We start from the raw sequence: 23,156 nt of genomic DNA, 5'->3' as shown, positions 1-23,156 counted from the left end.
GTCAGAGAATTCGGTAGCGACTCTTTTTCAAGCCAGGGTTCAATAAAGATCTCCATTTGTGTCTCATCCACACGTTCGCTCTTAACAACAATACTGGTGTTATTATGCCAAAGGCAATTCTCAGTTATCTGCTAAGGCCTCTAATGCAAAAATTTGATGGTCTCAAATCACATGGGTAGAGGGTAAACTGTATCCTCAATATAACAAATCCGCTGCTCTGTTTCAGCAGTGCGATCTCTTAAGTTTTGCACCTCATGTTTGAGCACCATATTGTGATTCTGAGACACTAACTTAACTATCTCAGAGTTGGGTTAACAGGACAGGCTTGGGAATAAGGAGGCTGCAGCTGTTGTGACCTTGCTAGTCTCTGGAGTGTGTGGAGGGGGATACCGGTGCAGAATTAGGTGCATGTCTGGCAAACTTACTGAGTTTAGATATTGTAGCTTGGATCAGTAGCATCTTATCTAGCTGTTGCCCATAATCATGGAGAGGGTTGTTTACCCAGTAAGGAGACAGCTCAGGTGTTTTTTATAGGAATGAGCTCAGCCTAGTGTAGTTATTACGGAGCTCTTGAACTGCATGCGATCCAGAGCTCGTGCAGACTATGCCCCCCTATCTCTGCCCCCTTTACATGCAGGACCCTTTGGTGAGAGGCTCACTGGCAGTGTGCATATGCTAGTACCCCAGGCCACAGCAGCTTTGTGTGCCATCTTCTTTTTAAGAGGAATTCCCACATTTTTCCAGATTTTTCATTTAAACTTTCTGAGTTTTCTGTTGCTATTTTCCCCCTACTGAAAAGGAGACTGACAGGAAAGCCACAGATATATTTTTCTGCACATCTCAAATTTTCCTAAGCTCTTCAGTGCAATAAGACATTTTATTACCTCTGTAGAGAGGCTAATCATGAATGATTTTTTAAGCAAATAGCAGCATAGGCATATGTATAATCAGAAAAGCCACCGAATTACAGCCCACTAGTTCACATATAACTGGCATTCATACAATGATCAGTTTAATATATATATATGTTAAGGCTCTGTCACAAAATAGAATCTGTAGCATGACTGATTTACAGTCTGTTTTTCAGTCACATGGGATAATACTACAGTGTAAATGGATACTTAAGACTGTGGGATAAGAGGATGCGCACTAGCATTTACACAAAATACAGCTGGGGCGCAGGGTTAATAACAGGAAGGAGAAGGGAAAGACAAAAACCACCAATGAGACAACTGGCAGGTTTCTTTTATTTATATTGTAAATGGACAAATCTCACAGAACACACACACCAAAGACTGGGGAAGATAAACAGCAAAGAGGTGCTTGTATGATTGGGCTTCACTTAGGGTGATTAGACCCCCTTATTTAGACCTAGGTTTAGTAGGGTATGTGTGAGAAGTGCAGGGCAAACAACTGTAAGGCTTTGTTGTATACATATTACACTAAGAAAATGCAACGTCTGTGTGCAGCGTGTACTGGGATACCATCAAAAAAACCACTAGGTCTGTAGGGTATATACATAACTGAAGGAGAGTTCTGAGTGATTATTGTTTAGGGGTCCCCTCTGAATGCCCTTTGTGTGTTGGGGAATCTCTGGGCACTGTAGGACTCATTGTCTTGGAGGATGTTCTGGATATCCTGACACAACTGAGGGAAAAAAAAGGACATTGTGTTAGGAATTTTTTTAAACTTGATCCTCATATGTAACATTCTGCAATATTATACTAAATATTCATTCTGTTCTATTTGGGAGGTATACAGGAGACATTTTATTGCAAGCATGCTTGACTCACTTTCTACATAAATTTTCCTATTTCTGTAAACCAGCCGCACTATTATATCTGTCGCAGTTCCATTTAAAAGAAAAATCTTTACCTGTTCTCTGTACCTTCCTTGTGCTTCACTGTTATCCAGCTCCCTCCTAACACAGTCTGTACTGCTCTCTGGTTTGGCTCCTGTGGCTTTCATTGCACGGCTCACAGCTTCAGAGAGGGACAAGTGTGGCCCTTCACCTTGCATTGTCTGGGTAAAGAAATGGGTTTGAGGCACCATAGCACAGACATGATGAAGCAATTTGCCACTTTAAAGGACAGCTAAATTGCATTAAAAAAAAAGTAGGGCAAAAATGTTGCACATTATGTTTTGAGTTTCTGTACCAGCCCTGTAACCCCTAAACTTTAGCTTCTCAACAGCTGCCAGAGCCCACTAAGCATGTGAGTATTGCTGACAGATTAAGTATGGTGACAACTGTAAAGAACTGGATCCTTACTACTATTGAGATGCTGCACCTTTAGGCTGCTGCGATAAGCTCAGTATATAAAATATGGCATTTCTAGCCATATTTATTTTTAGGTTTTTAATAATAAATAAGGATTGTCTGGAAAATGACTTTAGATGCTAGCAATAAAATCATATTACCAGCTGAAATCAATCTGATATAAATACAACTCTGCCCTTTATTTAAGATGAAGTTTAAATGAAAGCAATAGCACAAACAAAATTTGGAGTAAAAAGTTACTTTGCGGCGCTTTGCAGGCATGCCACTCAGGTAGGCATCACTCAAGGGTGGCTGCTGTTTCATCTTCCGCTGGTTCTGCATATCTTGTCTGATTACAGGAACCCATTCCTGGGAGAGAAAACAACTGGGTTACAGGTGACTAAATTCAGGAAATAACACTACAGAATGATGCAAAAGTAAGGGTATGTAAGACATTAGTATGGAATGCAAAAATGTTAAATTCACATCTGACCACAAACTTAAGAAACTCACTGGGGGCACAGATGCTGCCCATTGCTCAGATCCGGTATCTTCTTGGGTTGGGTGCTCAGAATCTGTGCATATGGTGGGTACTGAACTTTGAGGGGGGAGGAAAAGCACCTCCTCCACTGTGGTGGCAGGAACTGGAGAGGCAGCACCATTCTGCTAAAAAGAAGAGGTACAACCTGAGGGGGAGCAACAAAACCTGGATGCAGGGGAAGCAAGATACAAAAAAGGTAAAGAACAAAGAGAACATTTATAGGAAGGAGACCAGCACTGAGAATGAAGAAAAAACAACGTATGTGATGGACAAGAAAGCAGATAAAATACCCCAGAAGGTTAAGAAAGTGGATCAGTCACAGGACAGATACAATATAAATAGAACAACGAGTATATGGGTCACACGTTTTATTCATTAAGACTTAACTTTTGCATTTACCCTTTATTGCAGCTATGGGTATAATAGCCAGTAGTTATCAGTCACTCAGTTGGGTTTAACCTCTATTGTGAAGTTCCCGCACCCATTCAGTCCCTATTGCCAAAACAATTATTTGACAGTAGGAACCCATTCAGCAACAGAAGACAATTCCCAACTGAGCATTTATATTTGCCAAAAATTATAGAAAGGGAATATGGTTTTAAGTATAGATCAATAAAAGTCTTTCATCCTAATACTGTATTCAAAAATTTAATTACGGTAATGATGCTTCATTGTTATTTGTTGTATATGACAATAAAACTTGAACTTATTTCTCTACACACAGGGTGTACCCTTTAAGTATTAGTGTCTGGGTGGGAAACACACTGCAGAGGTTTAATTTGTGATCTAGAAAGATATTAAAGAGAAAGAAGCAAAATAGAGAGACTGGGTTTAAAACAAGAACTGACGCTGAACGAATAAGTAGCCTAGAAATGCTTTTGGGCTTCTCTTCTAGCCCAAGGGGACCACAAGCCTTAGCAATGGAGATCTGTGCCTCACAAAATGCTTCCAGTACCTCCCTGTCATTACTGGTGGGCTGCTGTCATTTACATGAACGGTATACAGTATTTCTAATATAAAGCTCAAGATCCAATGTTAAGTTATTAATTCCAATTACCTGGCAGCTCAGAAATCAGTACATTCTACATCAGAATGTAATAGCCCTGATACATCATCTATAACTGATGAACACTTATTTCTGCCTGATGATTTCCAACAACCCCTAAGCTTCTCAAAAGCACCCCCAGAGCTTACTCAGTGTAACAGACTAGGAACCTGACAGGGTGAAAGCTACAAATTGGGCTTACGTTGAGAGCACACAAACATGAAAGGATTACTATGAGAAGACAAAAACATTTTTTAGTGAGAAAAGAATGCCGTTTGGACAATCTCAAAGCTAAAGAACAAAGGATGGAATGAAAAATACAAATGCCATTTGGTGCACCATTGTGACAGAGAATGATGCCTGTCATATGAAGGATATTACCTGACAATCAACAGGTGTGGTTTCCATAGGTTGATCCTGAGATGATGCTTCAGGAGCCTAAAGTAAAATGCAGAACATTCAAAAAACCAAAAGTAGTGTGGATGAGAGAAAGAAATACGAAGAAAGAAAATAATGTAACACAAAAGGCAATTTATTGTTATACTGATGTATATTTAGTTTTGCTATTTCCCTACTGTGTTTTTCACTTTTCAAAGTGCAGAAAGTACAATTCATTTAGTGCCGTAGTAATGACTTTCTCTCACCTGCGGAACATCTCCCACTCTCCGTATATGTCTCTGTATCTCGCCCTCAGTCACAGGCATCTGCCCCAAGAGCACTTGAAGACGGAGGGACAGGACAGACGTCACCCACGAGACAAGCACAGGTGAAACATCTAGAGAGAGTCTTCGCTGTAAAAACAAAACACACATTGGAAATATAATGCAGACCCTGAAGACATGGGAAGAAACATAGGAAGCAAGACAAAACACAAAAACGTACAATTCTCTCATTAATGACAGATGTGAGAGCACTCTGGTCCCCTCGGAGGCAATACAGGTTGAGAGCAAGCCATTCAAAGAGAGACTGGTTACACATCTCAAGAAGCCGCTGTCCGAATGTGGAATCTGCAGGGAAAAGGCATTAATAAACTAGAATTCTAAAAAAAAAAAAAAAAAAAAAAAAAACTTATGTTCCTGTATGGAGTTTAGTTACTACTCACAACTGTAACACACAGACTAATCTACACTAACCATAATCAGGTTTGAAGCCTGCTTGCAGCCCCACCTCTTTACAATTAAATGACCAGATTATGGCAGGTCTTCAGAAACAGTGCTATCACTATATAGTTCCTGAGAGTCATGCAACAAGAAAACAAAATAATGTTCACCATAAAAGCACAACTAAAAAGCTAAAAGACAGTCGACTAAAAAAAAAAAAAACCCAAAAAACAAACTACAAAATCATATCTAGATGGTACAAATGCCCGGCCACTTTACACACCATGTTCCCAAACGTATCAGACAAGTGTTGGCGATGCAATATTCAGCGAGGTGATATGAAACATATATGGTGGGACTGTCCCAACCTACAACCATTCTGGACCCATGTATTCCAAACCATCTCTAAAGTGCTATGCCTTGACCTCCAACCCGACCCAGCCCTAGCACTACTCTCTAAACCCCCTACCAACAAACAAATTTCTATTAAGCAAAAGGGTCTCCTTGCCTTTTCATTAACGGCAGCTAGAACAGTTATACCCAGACTCTGGAAGAATACCAAACCCCCAACGATTGGAGACTGGGCGATTGAGCTCAACCATATTATGAGAATGGAAGAAATGTTAGCACATACCACCAAATCACGTGAAAACTTCACTAAAGTCTGGACAACTTGGATTCTATACAAAGAATCTCCAGAATATGGTCAATTACAACCAAACAACCAGCAACCCAATCCAGACCCAGGTCTAAGCCCTTGGAAACCCTGTAAAAATATGAGCAAAATCAATATCCTGGTATGCCACAACACAATATAATACACATACCTCTGCCAGAACATAAGACTATACCAAAAGTACAGGTACAAGTTATCACTGCATTGCTCTGCTCTACCCAACTTTTACCCCCCTTTCTCTTAGGGTAAAACATAACAGAAAACAAATAACTACCCTCTACTGTATATGGTCTCAAGTACAGTAAATTATTAAAAAAAAAAAAAAAAAAACACGCAATGACGTAACTATACAAACTGTGATAACTGTAACAGACCATTGATACCCCTACCCCCTCTTTTCCCACTTTGTATGTTATCCTTTTTCTTTGTAAATATTTGAAAAATGAAAAAAAAGAATATAAAAAAAAAAACAAAAAACTTTATTTCAGTGGACCTTAGTAAGTTACTATATATGAGGGACAACAAATTTGCTGGCATATGGGCTCTGGTTGAGGCCTCACGATACCATTGTTTATAGTTGCTGAGTGCATCATCTGTTTTATATGAAGGGAGATAGACAGTTCCCAAGTAACCAAATAAAGGTTTAGAGCAAGACTTTAAATGTGGATCCTTTTCCACATAGATACCTGCACAATGTAGGATGTGTGTTGTGATCCTGTTGAACTGATCCTGTAGAAATTCAAGGTTTGTTCTTGTGATATCAACATCATCACGCACAGTAACGGAGGCCTGGTAGACATGACACGGGGACAAGATTAGCGATATAACCACTAAAACAGTCAGTGTAAAATATAAAGGACAAAAAAATTCTTACAAAGCTTTCTCTTATGTACTCTTCCAGGCCATTAGTAAGATTTCTTGATGCCATCTGAAAGAGGCAGAAAAAAGATGTCTTGCTTATGGGATATAAGATAATATATATTAAAAGTTAGCATTATCACTGGGTGCTAAGAAAGAATCTAACTTCTGTGCAGAGATCATACTCAAAGGAATAAAGGATCAGCATTTTACTCCCCAAGTGAGATACACACCCACATTATAGCTGCAGAAAGGAACACATAGTGACATACCTGGATGTTATTAGGTGTGGGATCTGCCTGGTGTAGATACTCCTGAAGAAAGAAGGATCTCAGTTGAGGCTGCAGATTCTGCAAAGGCTGGGAATGACCATGCAGTAACATTACCATATCGACCAGGGAGAAATTGTGACAAATCAAGGTGAGTAAGTCACCAAAAAATCCTGGAACAAATGAGGCAGGAAACAAGTTAAAGGCCAAATTTTAGAGAAAGAATTCTAAAAAGAAAAAAGCTGGAGTAAATGGAAGAAACAATTGAAGGGGTGTAGAGAAAGAAAAAAAGACATATACAAAACGAGAAAGGGGCAAAAGGAAAATGCCATAGGGAAGTTTCCTACCACCAGGTCCCTCTGCATCAGGCTGGAAAATGTTGTGGGAGCCACTGAGCCTCTGAATGAAAGCTGCAATGCTTTCTGTTCCACTCTGATCAGCTGCACTCAAAGACCCCAGCATGGATGAAAGGACACCCTGAACAACACTAGTGAAAAACTCTGGAGGAAGAGACTCTGGTGCGGCAGCTGGAGGGGGAGAGGAATGGGCAGGAGGTGGTGAGGGTGATGAAGGAGGAGGAGCCTGAGAAGCAGACTGGGGAGGAGAAGTAGAAACAGGAACAGTCTGTGTAGCCTAAGAAATCAAAAAGAGAAGGATAAAGTTAGATTGTGTTTACTGATAGAAACTCATTGTATTTTCCCTTGTATAACCTATTCCTATTTTACTGCCTTGTGGTATCTACACATCTCTGTATTCCAAAGTCTTATTTTTTTGCTTTTTTAACAAAACACCAAAAACAAAGACAGCAGAAAAAACAGACAGTTGAGGACAAACATTATTATAGTCTTGCTTTACAGGAAGGCAAACACAAGCATCACAACTCACTGGTGAGGTTAGCTACCTCTTTCTAATTCTAAATACAAGTTCCATTTTATTTACCACCAAGGCATTTCCAAAACATTTTAAAAACTAGCCTACAAACCACTGACACCAGCTTCCCCACAGAGAAATGCGTAATTTGTATCTACAATGTAATTAACAAAGCTGGCTGTATGACCATTATTTACTAAATATACAAAAATGTTAGAGATGTTTTGTGACTTATAACGTATTTAAATATTTTTGTGTTACTGTTCCTTTAAGGACTGGAAAAGCATACGTATGCAACTGCATTGCACATGCACACTGAACACCACAATAGGTACCTGTAATATATCTGTGACACCCTGTAAAAAGGCCGGCATTCCAGGCACGGTAACAGTAATACTCGGCGAACCCATAGCGAAGTTTGACATCCCTGAGCCGGCAGTTCCCAGTAAAGAGCCCAGGAGCTGAGAGAGGTGTTGATCAGTGCCAGGTGGGGGCTGGGGAGAGGGACCTGATGAAACAGTGGGGAAGGATGTGGAAGAGGTGGTTGTTGTAGAGGTAGTGACAGTGGAGGATGAAGAGGAGCTGGAGGAGGATGTAGAAGTTGGGGTTGACGTAGAAGAGGGGGTGTTGCTGCCACCCTGAGCTGTGAAAAGAGAAGAATAACTGACAAATCAGCAAGAGAGAAAAATAAACAAAAAACAATCATTAGTAAACAAATGAAAGGCACTCAGCATTTACTTCAGTCTTGATTCTCTAACCTCAGCTTGTCCTGACTATAAAAATGACCAATGCAGTAAAATAACCACTTACACATAGACAGCTTGTTATAGAATCAGCATAGACAATTATTAATTTAGTGTTCAGTTACTTAAACCCGGCCTACCCAGTATTAATTACCTGTACAGGCTTATACATAAACTAATATCTTTTAAAAATAGGGAATGAGAATCTCCCAACCAAAAGTGTCCAAATTAGTTCTATTTCAGTATTATTGCAATATCTGCAAATACACAATGTCTTTTACAAAACCTTATGTTAAAAGAGAGAAAAAAAACAAGAAAGGAGAAGCAGGCAGATAGAAATTAGGTCAGGAAACAAGACATAACATTGGCCTTCTCACCAACAATAACTGGGTGCATCAGAAGCTGTCCAACAAGACCGCTGATCATCTGAGCCAAGGAGGCATTTCCTGCTGGACCCACCTGGAGACAGATGTAGGAGAAAGAAAGCTACAGGTTACAATGTCAAATTAAAATCTTAAGAAAAGAGAGTGCCAATAAATACAGGGTAAAGTGGGTGATGGGTTGCAGCCAACCAGAAATGATCTCAAATGACCAGTAACATCAGGAAATTAGGGTGCACCATGTGTGTTAATTATAGTTTAAATGTTCTCTGTGTGTGATAATAGCCCTATACTCTATTAATCACTATAGAATAGGTTGGACTTTGTTTAGACAAGAGGCGAAAGCTGGATGAGCAAAGAAAATAGTTTTACATGTTAAGGATGACACTGCGGGGCACATTTACAAAGCAATTTTCAGAAAAGGTTGATATTTTTTTTTACTTCTAGATATTTTTAACATTTTCTAATGGGTTTTCGCTGGTACCCGATTTTTCCGATATTGTTTCTCAAAATTTTCAGAAAATAACTCCCATAATCTATTATTCATTAACATTTATTTAACCTTTTTTTTGTCAAAAAAAAAAATCGTCAGGTTTGATCTGTTAAGTACAATTGAGTCCTATGAAGGCTTAGAATAGTAGAGGAATAGAATAGTAAGTGACGGCCTGTCCTTCACACATTTTTAACAGGAAGTTAAGCACCTCGTTGTTTTCTATCTCACCCAGATTCAAGGGGAAATTAATCCTATGATTGTTTTCAATTTCACCCAATTTCAAGGGGACATTAATCCCATCCTTGTTTTCTATTTCACACACTTTCAAGGGGAAGTTAGTCCCATTACTGTTTTCCATTTCACACATTTTCAAGGGAAGTTAATCAACTCACTGTTTTCTACTTCACATAGTTTCAAGGGGAAATCAATACCATCATTGTTTTTCTATTTTACACATTTTCAAGGGGAAATTAATCCTATCAATGATATCTATTTCACCCAGTTTCAAGTGAAACAAACACATTGTTTTCCAAGAATACTCCTAAAATGTCTGCTGGAGCAATTCTTGTTTGGAAAAAACAAACGTCCATTTAAACTTTTACATTTTTCAAGTTTTAACAATACTTTTGGCTCCAAAAAGTAAATTCAAAATTTTCGTACAGTGATTGAGTTTAAAGGAGAAGGAAAGTCAAAATCTATTAAGCACCCTATTAAATAGTACTACTATTGCTGTGTAAAAACACTATATTTCTGGCTTGCCTAATGAAAGATTTACAGAGATACACTTACTAGAACTTACATACTTGTTTCAGTGAACGGCGCCGCCATCTTGTCCAGCATGTCACAGAGTGTCCCCCCCCCCCTTCCTCACAGCATGTCACAGATCATCCTCTGCCGGCAGCACACACACACCCCTGCCGCCCAGTGGCTCGGCAGCTACTCGCATCTGCCATATAAGGAAGAGATATACTCACCCACCCCCCTTCCCCGCCGCTCCCCGCTCCTGCCACAAACCCTCCGCCGCTCCCTGCACCTGCCTCCCCGCTCCCCCCACCTGCATGTCACAGAGTTCACCGTCGCTGCGTCACCATGGCAACCAGACGCTCCTGCTGTGTGCGTATGCGCCGCCTGCAGTAACAAGTCGCCAAGTCTGGGAAGGAGCGATGCATTACGGGAATCTTCTCTACCCAGCTCAGCGTTTTTTTTTCCTGTTTGGCTTCAGATCTTCTGAACAGGTGAAGTTTGGCGAGACTTAAGGGCACTACTGAGAGAGCTGAAGGTATGCCTGCAGCTTGAGATTAACTCTTTATTAGCCTTTCCTTCTCCTTTAATTCAAATTTATACTATGACCTTGAAGGCCAGAAAAAATGAATTTTAGTAAATCAGCCCCTAATGTCACTATGACACTAAATGTATTCTGAGAATAGGAATAAGACTGTCACCTATTAGAAAAAAACTGATTGTTAGGCAGCTGAAAAGTTAGTTAATAGATCATAGAAACACTATGAAAAATGAGGAGAAAGCTTGCCAAGACATAAAAATGAATATTATGTAGAGGTGTAATCTCAAATATAAAACAGAAACTTTCTTACCGTTTCCCCAGGTACAGCAGTAGTTGCCCCTCCAGGTCCTGGTGGGGTAGTTGCTACCCCAGGCTGGGGTGGAAATGAAGGGGCAGCAGGCCTAGTAAAAACAAAGCGTGGTGGAGCTTGGAAGCCAGGAATTTGCTGCCCTATAAAAAATACATGAAGATTGTAAAGCTTCTGAGGTCTCTATCTATATTTACAGGAATCTGTTATTTCTTTTATTCCTTGTGGGATATGGTACAGTAGTGAACTCTATTATCCCTGCTTTAATTCCATCAGTGGTATATAGGGATACCAAATAGCATAATGCACTTACCTGAAGCTGCAGCCACAGCTTGCTGTGTAATCTGGTGAGAAATTGCCTGCATGAACTCAGGGGGTAATCCTGGCATATGAATGTGTGCACTTCCCCCTACACAATAGATGGCAAATTATATCCTATTAGTGATCTATTACAAAATTCCACAACATAAATGCATTTCAATATAACAGTTGTTACAGGATTTTAATATATAATGTATGTATGTATGTATATCTTTATTTCTAAAAACTACTTATGTAGGCAGCACTGTACAGTAGAATAGATTAATACAAACAGGGGGTTATTAAAATAATAATAGATAAATACAAAGTATAACAATAAATACAATGTACAGTTGCAATAAGTTAAGAGTCAAAGAGACAAGAGGATGGAGGTCCCCGTAGAGCTTACAGTAACTTACAGACATAAATAGGCAAATACAGGTGCTGTAGGTCACAGTGGGTCACACTACAATATATATGCTAGTTCCCAGATCAGGTGCTGTATAATGTTATTATATATTATCTTGTGACTTACCATGCCCCGCAGTTGGTGGGGGAATGTTTGTAGGGCCACCAGGTCCAGAATCTTAGAAGAGAATTGATATGTTATTATTGCTTCAAAAATGTATTTCATGAACAACATGTGCAAACGTGGAATAAACAGTGAGTTCCACAGCAACAAAGATATTGGAGCATGACACAAACAAAGGAGGATGAAGCAGTTAATAAAAGGAAATCAAAATTTGCAATATTAGGGGCACTGATTTAGGTCACAAAGACTATATATGGAAGAGCATGAGTGATATTAAAGGGGAACAAAATTTTTTTAAAAAAATTAAATATGGATAGAAATGCCATATTTTCTATTGTGGACATACTGCACAAGCCTTAAGTTTCAGCATCTCCATAGCTGCAATGATCTAGGCCTTCACAGTTGTCACAGTTGCTCCACATCTTGGATTTTGTGGAGTGACACTGCACATGCTAAGTGTGCTCTGAGCAGCTGTTGAGAAGCTAAGCTTAGGGGTCATTGCAAATTATCAAACAGAAAATTAGGTTTGCCTGTGATTAAAGCTGTTACAACAGGCTGATTACAACATTCTGATGCTAATTGCATGGATTTCAGAGCTGCTGTGTACTAATACATTGTATTATTTACTAATTAGCCTTATTTTGTGACATTTATATTCTATATATACAGTATATTGTGTATCGGCCCCTAAACTCAGTAAGTGACAGCAGCACAGAGCATGTGCAGTGAATCGGCAGAAGTGAAGATGGGGAGCTACTGGGGCATCTTTGGAGGCACAGATTGTCCCTGCTAAAAGACTGTGGTTGCCTTGGGCTGGTACAGAACCCTAATTAAGCTTTAGTTCTACTTCAATGACAGTTATATATAAATTACAGAACACCTACCCTGAATGTTCATATGCATCATCATGACAGGCTCAACAGTCTGGTGCGTAATCCGTACAACACGAGGGTGGGGATGTGGAACTGAAGTGGGAGGGATCTCAGAAGCTGGTCTCTCTCCACTGGATGGAGGTTGGTTGTCAGAGTTAGATCGCTGAGGTTCTGAAGTATTGGTAGGAGTATGAGCAGCATTCCCATCTGAAGGCATCTGACCAGCATGGGTTCCATTCCCAGTCATAGTGACTGTAGTACCAACATTAATCTAAGACACATATTATAGTGTGAAACAAAGGCAGGAAGGGCAAAGCTGCGAAACAAGGAAAGGAGGGATAACACAGAACAGTGGCAAAAGACAGGAATAAAAGCCAATGAAACTGTAAAAGAAAATGGGGCAAAGTATAGGAAACGTATACTAATAATAACTTTAACAAAGTGTTCTTTTGAAGCACAGTACCTGTATTGGTATAGCAGCTTGCTGTAGTAGCATGGGCCCAGTGTAATGGGACATAGGGCGAACAACATGCAAGTGTCTAGGAGAAGCAGAAGAGAGATTGCAGCGCAAGTCGGATACAGCAACCAGGGCATTTCCCAGGAGACGAAGAGATTCTCCAACTAAATTAATTATCCGCTGGGACTGCTCCCTTTCTTCCTGCTAGGGTTTAAAGCAAGGGAAGCAATATTTAGAAATAGAATAATGGTACAATTCATAAAATCTTTTACATTTTAAATTAATGGATTCAATCCAGCAGACAGAGAATGTGACACAAAAGATCTAGCCTAGCCATGTATCACCTGGCCTTAGCATCAAAGACTGTACAGCCTTCTGGAATATGCTTGTGCTGTATAAATATTTGGCAGTAATAAAGCCTAATCTCTTGCTGACTCTATGCCAAGCTCCTGGTAACACTTTGTTCGAGATGCCTGAAGTCAATGAATTCACAGAATAAAAAAGGACTAACATAATTGTAAAGATTTAGCTCAGACTAAACCTTATTGTTTTGCTATCTGTACTATCGCTACTACAATAGCTTGGAAAATATCTATGTATATAAAACCACACATATATATGTTTTGTGTCTATTCTAAACATGGGGTAGAGCAGAGATAATGATTTTGAGCAAGTGTGCACATGCTTATTCAGCATAGTTTATATTTGTTTTAAAATTGCCAAAGATTAACTTGTGTCAATTATAAGGCAAAACACAGGATGATTTTAGGATTGTCCATCCATATATCAAATCCAGTGGGCAAATGGGTCAAATATTGTGTGAACTGTTTATCCTTAAGGGCAGTCAAATGGCATTGTTCCATTCGCTTGGGCTGACAAATCAAACAAGTATATCTGAGAGGAATAAAAAGAGGCTAGGCCCTCATCTACCCATGAACCATCCACACAATAACATAAGGCATTGACAGATTAAACTTAACAGACCTGCAATGCAAGAGAATCATACGACTGTGATGCAAGAATATCATAGGTCCCTCAAGGTGCCATTACATGCACAGATGTTTAGGCAGTACTCTCTCTACCATTTCATATAGTCAGTGCTGGCTACAATTCAGCAAATATATTGTTTCAGTACAACTGAATTTTTAACCAAAAACCCAATACACCTATCTGCATTCTCACACATTCATAGTATCCTCTTATAGTTCACAGACCATGTTATTCCTCCATATCCAGAACAGCCCATCATACTATCACAAAACCAGAACCTATTCACAAATTTCACCTATAAAAGCCTATACCAATGCATACAAATATGTGATTTGCCAAATATAGTCCAGCTACTGACCCTTAAAAAATGCAAATATCTCTTTACTTATCTGTGCCTTTTTCTCACAAGCATCAACTCAAACAGCCATGAATAATGTTCCTTATTATCTACATAAATCATCAAATTAATCTTAATAAGTTGCTTTTTAAACAATCAATTAATAGACATTCTGTAAGTATGAAATGTTTAACACGTGAATCTTTTACACATCAGGCAACTTACATTCTCATAGGCATCAGAGGTAGCACTACTAAGGATTTCCCGGTAACGTTGCATGAAAGGGGCTAGACGTTCCTCAACCCGTGACAAAGACTGCAGGACCTCAACATATTCTGATGGTGAAGGATGACTAAAGCAAAAGAATTATTATAAGCTGTTGTTTTAGAAAAGGAGATAAAAAAGGGGTGGGGGGGGTGGAATTACAGTTTCACCTGGTAGGGGCTGTATTCGACTGCCCATCTGTATTCTGTGTAGTCTGAGGCAAGGTTTCTCTACTGCTGGCCTCTCCTTCAGACACTGCTGTGTCCATCGGTTCTGCAGTCTGCTCATTAACTGGTTGTCCCTGAAATACACAAAAAGGTTATAGAACCAGCAGTCCACATACACTTGCATAAAGCTACAAAAGGTTTTTCTTACCTCCAAACGATCCAGTATCCTCTGTATGTCCTGCAGTATTTGCTGAGCCAAAACAAGACGAACACGAGGTTCACTCTGCAAAGGGAGACAAACAGGAGAAAAAGGGAAAAGTAGAATGGATATGGAAAGAAAGAAGAGGAGAATGAAATAGAATTTATGTGGGTAAAGAAAGATATACATCAACGCAGGGATTGGGATTATAAAGAATTATAATATTATGTAAGGTTGTGAAGAATTTGGTAGCCAGGTAATGGAAGGCATAAAAAGAGAAGAAAGACATCATTACAGAAGAGTGAAGAGAGTTACATAGATGTGTCAAAAATCATAGTTGTGGGATTGGAAGGAGAAGTAGAAAGTGTGGACAAAAACACAGATGGATAACAAAGCAAGATGGAGGAAAGCAAGGAGAAGCGAGAGAAAGCATCAGGATGCATTAGACTGCCTCAGCAACTGCTTGGTCTTCAGTTTGGATTTGCATCTTAAATGTCCCTTCTTGTTGTTTCACAATTATAACAGAACAAACCCACTAAACTAAATACCAGGCACTATGTATATTGTGTTTTTAAATAGGTCAAATATACAGTGGTTAACCACTACCATTTAAAGCCATGTAGATATCATGCAAGCAACTAACACTTGCCCAGAAATGCATGAGTCCACAGATTTCAATAAGAACATATTTTTGGTTGAGCCTCTGTGTTAATTTCATATTTATTACTTATGGGTTCCTCAATAACACATGTGCACCCTAAACTGATAAAACAATGTTCTGCTTAAGATAATTTGCAATAAATCAGAGTTGACTCTTTAATACCGACTTGTACTGGATCTGCTCAGATGTTTCAGGCATTTTCACTCAGTCCTGTTAAAACCAAACATAGGCTGATAAAATGCAGTCAAGTTGGCAGTTTACTGGCCTTGTGTGGGCCCTCAGCAGAGCCTGTAAGAACCATATCTGATCATAAATCCAGTAGATATGTATTGGGCATGTTTGAAAATCTGAGAGTTTAAGGAGATCCTTAATTATAGGCCCACAGTGTAATCCAATTGTTGGCCCCTGAGCCACTAGTTTGGTGACCTTGTAAGGCCAGCGTAAAAAGACATGGAAATGTTAAAAATCTCTTTGATGGGCTAATTTGTTTGACACCCCACATGAACTCATGAATCTTTTCTGTCCTACTTGTGCAGGGTATACCTGGGAGCGTGGGGCAAGATGGGCTCTGAGTCAGTTAAAAGGTGATTTTCAACACAAACAGTGGTATCCTAAGGCAATTTTAATGGATCTTTGTTATATTTTGTGGTTTATTAATTATTTACATAGCTCTCAGGTGTGAAATTGTAACTGCTATCTGGTTGCTATGACTTAATTATCTTAGACCAGGCCATACATTAAGGGCTCTGGCAGACAGGGAGATTAGTCGCCCGCGACTAATCTCCCCGAATTGCCATCCCACCGGTGAAAATGTAAGTCGCCAGTGGGATAGCACACGCTGTGCAGGCGACTTACATTTTCGCCGGTGGGATGGCGACTCGGGGAGATTAGTCGCCCGCGAACAGGGAGATTTGTCGCGGGCGACTAATCTCCCCGTGTGCCAGAGCCCTAAAAGTCAACAAGATAGATAAATAGCAGAGAGCCTGAACTTAAAGATAAGCAATAAAACATATAAGAACAATACAGTCAACCTGCTTTGTGGTTGTGTGTATAAAGGTGGCCATACACAGGCAGATTTAAGCTGCCGTTTCGAGTCCTTTAGTCCGATTCTGGAGCTTATCTGCCCAGGTATAAGGCTTAGAAAAATTCCATTTATAAGATATTAAAAGTTTATTTAAATGTGAAATGTGAAAAGAGTTGAAATGTTTTACTAGTGTTGTAAACATTTTGACACTTACCTCTATAACAAAAAAAAAAAAAAAAAAAAAAAAAAAAAAGAATTGACTCAGCATTTTTGGAAATTTAATGTAATGTGTCTGGCCTAGGCCTAAGCAACTAAATGACTAAGTTTTACAAATAAAATGCAACTGATATGGAGAGGATTAGGGTCTATAGAAAATGCTTTGCAAAAACAAGAAAAGCGGTAAGGCTTACCAAGCATTCAAAATGAAAGTAATACATTGTTAATGATAAATGTATCTCCAAAGAATATCCAAACAACCTCTAATGTTATTCATATTGAAAAAGTGGTTTGTGTGACCTTGCTCTGAATTCCTACGCTCCATATACCTGGACAGGGAGCTGTTGATCCAGATTTATATGGACATCAAGAGTGGAGCCATCATTCTGAGCAAAAGAAAGAGGAAGACAAAAGAAAGACAAAAAGAAAATAGCAAGGGTGCGAGAGGAAGGAATAGAAAAAAAAGAAGACAATATAAAAGATGTGGGTATGAAGGGTAAAGGTAAAGGAGGATGTCAGAATAGTTGGAAAGAGAGGGAAGTATGAGAGATAATATCGATAAGAAGGGAAGAATACAGTGAAAAAAAAAAATATGGGGTGGGATTGAAATGGGGAGAACAGTAACAGTATGTCAGAAAAATATTCCTTACAATCTATCAAGAAATACACTTGCAGATTTCCCTAATGGTATACAACAATCAGCTGGGGGAGAATCTCTTATGGAACAAGCATACAACAGAAAAAAATGCAAGCACAAGCTTCTATGTAAGAAACACAGGCAATTATTGCTAGTAAATGTGACAGACCTAAAAGGTGCAAAAGGATGCAGAAGAAAATATAGTGTACATATATAAACTTACCCCACTTACTGTAGAAACACGTGGGCCTCTGCTGGCCTCACCAAGACCAGACATTACATGCTGAAGAACAATAGGTAAATAGAAGTTTAGCAGTCACATAAAAAGTTTCTTTGAATCAAAGAAAGAAAAAAAAAAAACAGGTACATGACACTTAGTACATGCTACCCATGATATAGGGTATCTATGCACAGGTTATGCAGTGATCCCCCAACCAGTGGTTCGTGAGCAAAATGTTGCTCAGCACCCCCTTTGATGTTACTCCCAGTGGTCTCAAAGCAGGTGCTTATTTTTGAATTTCTGGCTTGGAGGCAAGTTTTGGAAGCAGGGAGACAGTTTTACTCCAAGCAGAGCCTCCTTAAGGCCAGCAGGCCACATGGAGCTACCAACTAGCCAATCACAGCCCTTATTTGGCATCCCCAAAGACCCTTTTCCATGCTTGTGTTGCTCACAAACACTTGTTACGTCACAGTGTGGCTCATGAGTAAAAAAGGTTGGGGATCCCTGGGTTATGGGTATATTTAGGGGTTATTCCTGCTAATGTTATGTCTGGAATATTCAATTAAAAGTTACCATACATAACGGATATTTAAGATGGGAATCTAAAAAAACAAATAGGCATTATTCCATTCCCATTATTCCTTTGGCTGAGCCCCCTGCCACCTTTCCTTTAGCTTCTCTAAGGGTTCCCACGTCACTGACCCTAGCAATCAGAAATCATTAATCCTGATGATAGATTTTTGTTAATATTTTTCACTTAACATTCAGCCTTCACCTTCTCCTTTTTATCTTTTAATCTATCATTTAAACCGCATATGTCAAACAACAAACCACTCAACTTTTTCTAAGAGCCAACCACCATCCACTGTTAGTAGCTTCATTATTAGCTTTCCATGTGCTTTTTCAGTTATAACAACTAGCTCTATGGGTCAGGGACCTCCTTGTCTATGACATTATCAATTATTTAAGTTCTCCAAGGTTAATCCTTTATTGTCTGCATGTTAAGATTACAGCAGGGAAAACTCTTGAGAACTGACCCATATGCCATTATTTTAATAGTGCATTATATTAAAAATAAAAAGTGATAGTGTCCTTTATATACCCAACTGTCAACAGTTCACAATGATTCTCTTCTGTTACAATAAGAGCTTCTCTGCGTGTGACCAAATTGTCTTACCGGAAGATTGAATGTGCCAACCATCACATAGCTGTTTCCATTCCTTTCAGGAGCCCCAGCCCCAGGTACATTAGCGGCATTACTGCTGGATGGTGAAGTACTTGAAGATGTAGATGGTCCACCTGTTGAAGGCTGTGTCTGAGGAGGAGCCCGTTCAACTAAGTGAATAACCTTCCCATCAACATCTAAAAAAAGCATACATGCTATGTAAGAGCATGCCAATATTAAAAGGACCATTTAAAACATAGATATACAAGGAAAGTCACACAAAAAACTTACTGTATTCTTTCAGTTTTTTGTCCTCTTGCAGTACTCGCCCCTGATATATAAGCCGCTGTTTCTCTGGTGAAATTCCAACATCAGATGAAATATGTGTTTTGAATTCCTTTACTGTGATCTAGGGGAGAAAGAGTACAGGTAAATGGCAGGCAGCAATTATGACTTTGTCCCCCATGCATACATTCTACTATACTAACATGAATACACAAATAACGGTACAGAGTCTACCTCTCTCTTTCTTAAGGTGGCCATGCATGATTTTTGTCATTCAAAATAAAGAATTTTTCCGGATGGGCTTGTTATGGGGGCATACTCACCAATTAATATAAAGGGCCCATGTAACCCCTAAAATGTTAACTACCCATCACTACAACATGACATGTATATGACTACAACGCGGTGACATTTGTAATATCTCTTTGTATACTTCAAACGTTTTATGTCAGTACCTATTGATGTGATTTTTGTTTGCAATAAAACTTACCTGAACAAAAAATAAAATAAAGGGCCCAGATGCACAAGCCTCAAAAACCTTCAAGCTTACTGGCAAATTTCAAGCAAAATTACCTCATAGATGAGAAAAGGCTGGAACAGGTAAAACTGGACCAGTTAACAGAAAATTTGGTGCAGTTAACATGTTTCTTTTTTTTTTTTTTTTAAAGAAGAAGCATCTCAAACATAAACAGCCTGACGCATTTTATGCCAAAAGCAGAAACGTAATCATAGGCTCGATTATTAGGCCATAAGCGTATGATTAATGCCTGCTTTTGGCACAAAATGCGTCAGACTGTTCATGTTTGAGATGTTTTTCTTTAAATAAAAAAAGAAACATGTTTTAATTGCACCACATTTTTTGTTAATTGGCCCAGTTTTTCCTGTGCCAGCCTTTTTTCATCTATGAAGTAATTATGAATGATTTTTGGTCAGATATCACTCAGGCACACCCACTGAAGAGCCCCACAGATGCACATTTCTACTGATGACTTGGTTTGAAGAATGAATTACCCACTTAAATCTGCCTCTGTATGGCCACCTCTAGGAGAGGAAATTAGTGCCACTTCCCTATTTTATAACAGAAATTAAAAATACTTGCTTTAAAGGCTATAGTTGTCCTTTACAAAGGTTTTGGATGCATCACCAGCCATAGGCACATATACAGAGTTGCTTTCATTTCGAAGTCACCAGTTTCCATCTTAAAGGAAAACTATACCCCAGAATGAATAATTAACCAACAGATAGGTCACTTAACATAATATAAACTATTAAAGAATCTTGCCAGAATGACATATATCAGTAAATATTGCCCTTTTACATCCTTTCCCTTGATCCACCATTTAGTGATGGGCTGTGTGCTCCCTCGGAGATCACATGACAAGAAATAATACAGGTTGGGGGTATAGTTTTCCTTTAAGGGCAATGGAAAATAATTATTTGGCTGCTTGGACGATTTCCCACTTCACCTGCCACTGAGTGCACTGCCTCATTTATGTTCTCTGCTATTTGATTAACATTTATCAGGTTGTGGGATGCAGCTGCAGTGAGTCTTGTGGTGGAATGTGGTGGAACTACAGTTGCAGTTGTAGCATCTGTATCATCATTACAAGATCAGATTTGATATATTTATGTATTATAAAAGTAAAAAATAAAACAGTATTTAATTCCGTCACTTGTACTGGTCTGATGCTATTTAAGAATATCTGTCAGAAAACTAGAAAGTAAGTAAAAATAAACATATATTTCCTCATGCAAGCAAAAGCAGGTTTATAACTTTTTGTAATCAAATATTTTTCTAAATCCACACAAATTAATATTGATGATGGAGATGATAGAGTTTCAACATATTCTGCAGAATACAAATAACTATAATTGCAGTTGTAATTGCAATATAAACCTGTTATAATAACATAGAACAAACAATGTTGCAAACACATATATATATATATATATATATATATATATATATATATATATATATATATATATATACACATACACACACACACACAAATACTTCCAAAAGGGTAAATACTGTATATCTAAATATATATATATATATATATATATATATATATATATATATATATATATTTAGATATATATACAGTATTTACCCTTTTGGAAGTATTTGTGTGTGTGTGTATATATATATATATATATAGCCAGAAACTGTCCTCACCTCTGCATCCACTGTGAATGTTCTTGTTTGTGAATCCAGTGTTTTCACAGTCACTTCCATTTTCTCATTAGCTGCCATTCTTCAACCTTAATTATAACAAATTATATGAACCATATAATAATCACATGGGTACAACCATGCAGCACAAAATGCCAAGAGGTAGCAGTGTCCAATATAAGCCTATGACAGCAGACATGTATTTCCCCATTACATAACCCACCTTCAGGAAATAGCATAAGAAATGTACCTGCTTTCAGCTTAAGCTACTACTGCAACACAGTCAGATAAAGAACCCAGAAGCCTGCAGTTAAATGTCATGTTTACAGTAGCCATACTGCAAAAAGCATCTACAGACACATTGGCATAAAGAGCTTGCCATTGGCAGGAATAGATGCTGAGCTAGACAGGAAATCTGTGCTCAGATGTAATCCACTCCATAATCAGCACATCACTTAGCAGCAACATCCTATTCCATTGTATTGCCCGGCTTGCTATCTGCCTGTACAATGCTGGAGGGCACTTATAGGGATATGCCAACCTGAGCAAATCCAAACCCGGTATCAGTGTGCTAATCCAAGGCCTCATTTACTACTAAGTTCAATGACACATGCAATTCTCTATGGGTTTTGTTCTCACAATGCAACATTTTTACTATAGTATTCCAATGTAATTTGTCCAAAAAGCTAGCACATGTCCCATACCGCTCAATAGGCCCGATGTTCATAACACAGCTGGTCCCCAATGGTTGTTTGAACGTCCAGCTCCTTAGCTGCTGCTTTCCGGCAGGGCTGCCCTCCCGCAATACGTCACATTCTCGCGCGATCACACTCTGACGTCACTCATTCGGAATCCGGAAACAGTTCCGCCGCCTCCGCCGCGCTCCAGGCAATAGAGTCCCAAGGGGAAGTGGCGAGAGAGGAGGGGATTGCTTTATAGTATCGCAACTTGCTACTGCTGTGCGTACTGTGCTCGTAGGCTTTTATACTTTTCCAAGAGAAGGAAAGTAAAATGGCAATTTCAACAGGGTTTATGAAACCTTTGGGGTTTGACCTCTGGCCGCAAGGTGGCGATGGCAGATTATTTTGAATGGCAAAATATAAAGGAACTTTATTAACACAATAACACAAAATGGCTCCTATACTTGTAAAACTAAAACTTATAGGTTTCATGTGTGTATTTCATTCTTATTGGCCCAATTTCATCACCAAAGATGGGTTCGGAGGTCCTTAAAGAGGTTGAGTGCCTTTAAGATAACTTTTAGTATGTTATGGAATGGCTATGTGTAAGCAACTTTTCAATAGGGTTTCTTTTTTTATAGTTTTTAAATGAATTGCCTTCTTCTGCCTCTTTCCAGCTTTCAAATGGGGGTCACTGACCCCAGAAGCCAAAAGACTATTTCTCTGTGATGCTACAATTTTATTGTTACTTTTTATTACTTATCTATTCAGGTCATCACCTATTAATATTTCAGTCTCACCAGTTGTTAGGCTAATTTGGACCCTAGCAACTAGATAGCTGCTGAAATTCCGAACTGGAGAGCTGCTACATAAAAAGCTAAATCATTCAAAAACCACAAATAATAACTAATGAAGACCAATTGCCAATTTCCTCAGAATAGGACTCTCTACATTATACTAAAAGTTAAGTTGAAGCTGAACAACCCCCATAATGCAATGATTGTAGTTTGGCTAAAAAAGATAAACAATTTTACCAGACAGTGCTGTTTCTCATTTTATTTTATGTAATATAACATTCAACATATATCACGTTCAACACATAACTGTGGTATTTTTTTTCTATTTATTTTCTTATTTATTCAACATTTAT

General features: G+C 38.8%; 1 protein-coding gene and 1 long non-coding RNA gene across 6 annotated transcripts; one reads left to right on the top strand and one right to left on the bottom strand.

Annotated features, from left to right (window-relative positions):
• Positions 1 to 1,224: 1,224 nt before the first annotated feature.
• On the bottom strand, positions 1,225 to 22,212 carry bag6 (BAG cochaperone 6). 5 transcript variants are annotated; one of them, NM_001097409.2, is given in 27 exon segments: positions 1,225 to 1,647; positions 1,876 to 2,022; positions 2,519 to 2,626; positions 2,771 to 2,920; positions 4,225 to 4,281; positions 4,488 to 4,634; positions 4,726 to 4,850; positions 6,306 to 6,408; positions 6,494 to 6,547; positions 6,750 to 6,919; positions 7,094 to 7,379; positions 7,952 to 8,259; positions 8,737 to 8,818; positions 10,825 to 10,964; positions 11,135 to 11,230; positions 11,657 to 11,707; positions 12,538 to 12,796; positions 12,989 to 13,186; positions 14,535 to 14,661; positions 14,744 to 14,874; positions 14,949 to 15,023; positions 17,170 to 17,226; positions 17,701 to 17,760; positions 18,875 to 19,059; positions 19,154 to 19,271; positions 21,330 to 21,415; positions 22,031 to 22,128. In NM_001097409.2, coding segments are annotated over 26 exon segments (3,408 nt in total). In that variant the 5' UTR covers positions 21,408 to 21,415; positions 22,031 to 22,128; the 3' UTR covers positions 1,225 to 1,551.
• On the top strand, positions 18,925 to 19,671 carry LOC116407064. Its single transcript, XR_004220035.1, has 2 exons — positions 18,925 to 19,291; positions 19,375 to 19,671. It is a non-coding gene; the product is annotated as an uncharacterized LOC116407064 (long non-coding RNA).
• Positions 22,213 to 23,156: the final 944 nt, after the last annotated feature.

The sequence above is a fragment of the Xenopus tropicalis genome, chromosome 8 (assembly GCF_000004195.4).
Source record: "Xenopus tropicalis strain Nigerian chromosome 8, UCB_Xtro_10.0, whole genome shotgun sequence".
Classification (NCBI taxonomy): Eukaryota; Metazoa; Chordata; class Amphibia; order Anura; family Pipidae; genus Xenopus; species Xenopus tropicalis.
Note: the sequence above shows the minus strand (reverse complement) of the source record. Positions and strands in the feature narration are given on the sequence as shown.